General features: G+C 37.8%; 1 protein-coding gene across 4 annotated transcripts; it reads left to right on the forward strand.

Moving 5' to 3' along the window:
• The first annotated feature begins 390 nt into the window (after positions 1-390).
• LOC104100318 (glutamate receptor 3.6-like) lies at positions 391-5,845 on the forward strand. Of its 4 annotated transcripts, none has more exons than XM_009607533.4 (7): positions 391-535; positions 1,172-1,471; positions 1,593-2,941; positions 3,027-3,304; positions 3,584-3,615; positions 3,699-4,105; positions 5,159-5,845. In XM_009607533.4, exons 2-7 carry the CDS (start codon positions 1,207-1,209, stop codon positions 5,636-5,638), a joined length of 2,811 nt encoding a protein of 936 aa, XP_009605828.1. In that variant the 5' UTR covers positions 391-535; positions 1,172-1,206; the 3' UTR covers positions 5,639-5,845. The 4 variants fall into 4 exon arrangements, with proteins under 4 accessions (XP_009605828.1, XP_018627667.1, XP_009605827.1 ...); XM_018772151.3 differs by having other exon boundaries at positions 393-717; positions 1,169-1,471; XM_009607532.4 differs by having other exon boundaries at positions 393-717.
• Positions 5,846-6,344: the final 499 nt, after the last annotated feature.

A 6,344-nucleotide genomic window follows, 5' to 3' on the forward strand; every position in this document is an offset into this window, starting at 1 on the left:
CAGAAGAACAATTTAGTGGGCAGATTGTGGCATTTAAGAATAGTAGGTCATTAAAGATGGCTAAATATTTACTCTGCGTAAACTAATTTAACTTATTATAGTCATTAACGAAGTAAAAATATGTGCAGTATTAGTTACCCATGATTAGGAGATAGAACTCTATATGCTAACAAAACAAAAATGTCATGCAACTTATCATAGTTAAGTGATTTAAAGAAATAACGATAGGACTTAATGTGCAAACAAATATCATATTTTTATTGATTTGGTATAAATATAATAAGTTTTAGTTGCCTTTATGAGACATGCATATTTTTCATGCTTGTGTAGTCTTCATCACCCGGTCCCACGGATTCCGTACTTTTTTCCCCCTGTAGTTACACCATCCAATTTTCTTGGCAATGATACATGGTTTTACTGTCCAATTATCTTTTACTTCCAACGGAAACAGCAAATTGGGATTTTGTAAGCCATACATGAACTAGGTGCCATAGTAGGTAGAGAAAAGAGAGAAAAAGCACATACTAGAGAAAGTGTAACACTTTTTCTCTTTAGCTGATACTCCAGATTTGCATAGTTGCATTTATTTGCTTTACCTTTATGCTTTAGTGGGGAAGCGCAGAATCCCACAGCCTTTTGTTCCCTTCTTCTGTTTCTCCTTCTTTCTTTCCTTTTCCCCTTGTCATGGCGTTTGTCTTGCTGATTATTTGATTTTCTGTAAGTAAATTTTCTTGTCCCACCGCCCATATTTTCTCAAGATTTTGCTCTGCTTTTCTTCTTACTTATATTTGACTTTTTAGAGTTAATAGTATTTTGTTTGTCTGCTCCATTATCTTCTTTTTATGGAATATGTCTCATTTTACACTCAGCTGTTCCTAGGTGGGAAAATACTGTTCATGTCCTTCTATTGTCTAAAACTTAAGCTACCTACTTCCTCTTTTTCCTTTTTAATATGCTTCTACAGTATTAACTATTACTGTTTTTCTTGGTTTATTTGGAGTTTGCTTGGACTCCATATCAGTTTCTGTAAATTAGCATGCTTTAAGCTTCTTTAATCAGTAACTTGAGGGTGTGTTTGGAATTCTTAATGTTATTGCTTACTATGTGTACTTTCTGTTAATGAAAGAGTTGTGGTTAATTTACTGAATTGTTCCTATATGTGCCTTAGCAGGGTCAAGGTTGCACCTTTTCATTCCCAAGTTCTCAATGAGGCTATTTTGGACATTGACATTGATATTTCTCTACAATGGGCATTCTTCAGAGGGGGTTAATTCAACTCTTTCTGCAAGGCCTAAAATTGTGAACGTTGGTTGTATGCTAAGTTTCAATACAGTCGTCGGAAAAATTACAAAAGTTGCTGTGGAAGCTGCCGTGGAAGATATTAATTCCAATCCATCTGTTCTAGGAGGAACTAAGTTGAATGTGGCAACATTGGATAGTAATTCCAGTGGATTTCTTGGAATAGTTGAGGGTAAGCCCTTTTGCAACATCTATTGTATTCTGTTGGTTTTTGTGTACTGGATTTTCATAGTTTCCGTAATTTTCTTATACTCTTTGAGTTTTATGTGATCCGTTCCATTTTTATATAACAGCTATCCGCTTCATGGAAACGGATATTATGGCCATTATTGGCCCCCAATCTTCTGTTATAGCCCATGTGGTATCAAACATCGCGAATGAGCTTCAGGTTCCTCTATTATCTTTTGCAGCCACAGACCCCACTCTTTCTTCACTTCAGTACCCGTTTTTTGTTAGAACTTCCCCAAGCGATATGTTTCAGATGGCTGCAATAGCTGAAATAATTGATCATTACGAATGGAGAGAAGTGATTGCTATATATATTGATGATGATTTTGGAAGAAATGGTATCGCTGCATTGGCAGATCAGCTGGCCAAGAGACGATGTTCGATCTCTTACAAAGCAGCTATGAAACCTGAAGCGACAGTGGATGATGCTAGGGATGTCTTGGTTCAGGTTGCTTTGAGAGAGTCTCGAATAATGGTTGTTCACACTTATCCTTCAAAGGGTCTGGACATATTTTCTATGGCACGGTATTTAGGGATGATAGATAATGGATATGTTTGGATTGCTACGCATTGGCTCTCGACTATCCTTGACACTGCAGGTCCCCTTCCTCCCGATAAAAAAGAGAATCTTGACGGGGCAATCACCTTGCGTATACACACTCCAGATTCAGAATTGAAAAAGAAGTTTGTCTCGAGGTGGAGCAATTTGACAGGGAAGGCAGGAATTACTGGGGGAATGTCAACTTACGCGCTGTATGCCTATGATACTGTGTGGCTACTTGCTCGTGCCATAAACGAATTCTTTAACCAAGGGGGAAACATATCATTTTCTAAGGATCCAAGACTAATTGAACAAAACAGTGGAAGTTTGAATCTTGATTCTATGAGCATCTTTGATGGAGGGAAGCTATTGCTTGACAACATATATAAGGTCAATATGACAGGTGTAACAGGACCATATGGTTTCACTTCTGATAGAAATCTATTCCGCCCTGCTTTTGAAGTCATTAATGTGGTTGGTACAGGTTTTAGGAAAGTTGGTTATTGGTGTAATTACTCTGGTTTATCAATTGTGCCTCCTGAAACACTCTACTCTAAGCCGCCAAATCGTTCCTCTTCAAATCAACAACTACATAGTATAATATGGCCCGGACAAACAACAGAGAAACCTCGTGGATGGGTTTTTCCAAACAATGGGAGACAACTGAAAATTGCAGTCCCTAACCGAGCTAGCTTTCGTGAATTTGTTGGCAGGGTACCAGGCACTACTGACTCGTTCAGAGGATACTGTATTGAAGTCTTCACTACAGCCATAAATTTATTGCCTTATGCTGTCCCTTACAAGCTTCTTGCCTTTGGGGATGGCCATAACAATCCAGAAGATACAGAGCTAGTGCGCTTAATCACAGCAGGAGTGAGTATAAGACTACCAATGTTCTACTCTAGTGTCAATTTAGCCATGTGTTTTCTAACTGTGTATACTTGGTCTTTCATTTCAGGTTTATGACGCTGCCATAGGCGACATAGCAATTACAACTAATCGGACAAAAATGGTTGATTTCACTCAACCGTACATTGAATCTGGGTTAGTTGTAGTGGCACCAGTTAAGCAGCAGAATTCTAATGCTTGGGCTTTTCTCAGGCCATTTACTCGTAGGATGTGGTTTATCACTGGTGTTTTTTTCTTAGTTGTTGGCACTGTAATTTGGATTTTGGAACACAGATTGAATGATGATTTTCGTGGACCTCCGAGTAAGCAGGTTGTCACTGTTCTATGGTGAGTTGACAACTGCTTGTGCACGTACATATTATATCAGGATCTTGATTGTGAGAAAAAATATGCAGTTTAGCTTTTATTCTGTTCCAATAGCAGTTAAGTAATAAATTAGCATACATCAACTTGACGAACAAGTCTGTCATATATTCTCTACTCTCTCTGAACTTTCTTCTATTATCTAGTCTTCTACTTGGCAGTTACATTCTTTATGTTAAATTTTGCTATCTATCTTTCTACAATAATGTTTTGACCTTTTCCTATGTAAAACTCTTTTTGCAGGTTCAGCTTTTCAACTCTCTTTAATGCCCACAGTAAGTAACTCATGCTAGTTGAATTATTTCTAAACTTGCATTTGAATGAGCTTCCTTTGACAAAGATAAATTTTTGCATGCAGGAGAAAACACCGTTAGCACCCTTGGCCGCATTGTCCTCCTTATATGGCTATTTGTCGTTTTGATAATCAACTCGAGCTACACTGCCAGCCTCACCTCAATTCTTACAGTGCAGAGGCTTTCTTCACCAATTACAGGAATTGAAAGTTTAGTAAATACAAAGGACCCCATCGGTTATCAATTAGGTTCATTTGCCCGTAACTATCTGATTGAAGAACTTGGCATTCATGAATCTAGACTTGTTCCTCTTAACCTGCCCGAAGATTATGCTAAAGCTTTAAAAGATGGTCCTAGTCATGGTGGTGTTGCAGCTATAGTAGATGAGCGCGCCTATATGGAGCTTTTCCTCTCAACACGTTGCCAGTTCAGTATTCTAGGTCAAGAGTTCACGAAAAATGGATGGGGGTTTGTAAGTAGCCTTCTGTCAACTTCACCTTTTTCTTATACAAGTGAACCTGCTTTTTGTGAATTTATCTCACACCATGACCAATCGACCATACTAACAGCTTATCAAAAATTATTAGCAACATAAAGAGATGATGAAATTATGAATCCTGTGAATTTAACCTAACCAACTAACGAATGTGATAATGCATGAGAAGTAGAAAGTCTCTACATCTAAAGCTTGCAAATAGGCCAACAAAATATACTTTTCACTTATGCATGATTTTTTCCCATTGTCCCTTAGTTATAAGTCTAGTGGTGGCAAAATGGTTAAAAGAAAACAGTTATCCACCCATATTATCTATTAAAAAATGGTTGGATAATAAACTTTTAAAAAACAAGTCAAATATGGATAAGAACTATATTATCCGCTTAGAAAATGGATAACCAACGGGTTTAACTTTTACATTCGTAAAATCTCAAATTGGGGGTTCCTCAAGTTTGTGAGACTAGAAATTCTCCCAAAAATGATCATAATCAAGAAGTCATGGATGATATGGATATCTTTATTATCCTTCGGTTAACCCGTATTTTATCCGTATTAAATATGGGTCCGGTCGGATAATTTATCTGTTTTGCGTTACCCGTTTTCGCCCCACCCGTTTACCACCCCAAGACTTATAACGAACGGTTCTGCTTGAAACATGCTTCTGAAGGTGAATCATACCACTGTTAGCTCGATATCCGGAAAGAGAGGAGATTAGTATCTCACTCTTGACATTACATGGTGGTTGCTTCACACAAAAGTTGTCCTTGTCTAGGCTTGTATTTTTTTATATATATTTTTTTTTGGTACCTTCAAAGCATAGGGAGTCGATGAGAACGTAAAGGAAAAGAATGGAGAGTAAAAGATGTTAAGTTTGTGTATTTGGCTGGACTGTGTTGTTTATAACTACCTTTCCTTTCCATCCTATTCCATCAAACTAATCAATGTAGAACCATTTTGTTTTGAAGGGTTAATGCATTGATCTGTCTACATTTGAAAATAATGTCCTCCATTTTCTTTGTTTTCTCCTAGGCTTTCCCTAGGGACTCTCCTCTAGCAGTTGACATGTCCACTGCAATTCTGAAACTATCAGAGAATGGCGAACTTCAAAGGATCCATGATAAATGGCTTTCTGGAATTGCTTGTACTTCACAGAATACAAAGCTTGAAGTGGACAGGCTTCAGCTGAAAAGCTTCTCAGGTTTATTCTTCCTATGTGGTTTAGCATGTTTTCTAGCACTGCTCATATATTTTGTGATGATAACATGCCAATATTGCCACTATTATCCTGAGTCTGAGTCCTCTGGGGGAAGCTCGCGATCAGGACGACTCCAGACATTCCTTTCTTTTGCTGACGAAAAGGAAGAGTCAGTGAGGTCTAGGTCCAAACGAAGGCAACTGGACGCGACTTCAGTTAGAAGTGTTGATCAAGATGCATCAGTAAATGGTTCAAGGATTGACCGTTCTGAGATATACTCAAACAGGGTTGTAAGTTTTGGAGAATCTGTGTAGTTCCCAACAATGTGTACTAGTCTTCCTCAAATGTAATTATATAGGTCGAATGAACTGCTATTATATTTTACAAAGTGTCCGTTGTCATTAGAAAAATAGCCATGCAACCTCAGAATCCTGCTGATCCTCATGTGTATATATACATCTGTCATTTCCTAAAAAGCTTTTAGCTCAATATTGATTATGACAAGTGCAATGTTAAGCTCATTGATTTGGCCACCAGATTCATGCAAGGGAAAGCAATTTTCGAGCACTAGTTCTGCCACCCTACCTATAGTGTTTTCTAGTTTGACATGTACTGCTACTACTCGCCCATGGGGGGAAGTTTTTTTTTTTTGGGGGAGGGGGGGGGGTTGTTAAAGACAAGGGCACTTTTTTGCTCTTGTCGTGAATTCTCCATAAAAATAGAGGCACCTATCAACAAGATACTTCAGAAGCTTCAAGATTGAGGTCTCATTAGCCGAAGAAGCCCCTGGCAATCCACGTGGCCGCACTGTCCAGCTCTCAGGTTATAGACCCCAAAAGAGGGGGGGAAGGTGATCTTATTTTTTTTATTTTTACTAGTTTTTAGGCACGCGTGTTGCGCGTGTAACCTATATTGATGAGTATAAAATTAAAAGAATATTTGAGTTAGAAAATAAAATTAAAAATAAAAGTTTAAATTATTAAAAATTTATAAATATGATCCTATCTAGATTACTCAAAC

Source organism: Nicotiana tomentosiformis, chromosome 2 (genome assembly GCF_000390325.3).
Source record: "Nicotiana tomentosiformis chromosome 2, ASM39032v3, whole genome shotgun sequence".
Taxonomy (NCBI): Eukaryota; Viridiplantae; Streptophyta; class Magnoliopsida; order Solanales; family Solanaceae; genus Nicotiana; species Nicotiana tomentosiformis.

Coding starts and splice junctions, on each gene's coding strand:
- LOC104100318 (XM_009607533.4), top strand. CDS start 1,207: ATGAGGCTATTTTGGACATTGACATTGATATTTCTCTACAATGGGCAT. Junction 1,472..1,592: donor ATTTCTTGGAATAGTTGAGG/GTAAGCCCTTTT, acceptor TTTATATAACAG/CTATCCGCTTCATGGAAACG. Junction 2,942..3,026: donor TGCGCTTAATCACAGCAGGA/GTGAGTATAAGA, acceptor CTTTCATTTCAG/GTTTATGACGCTGCCATAGG.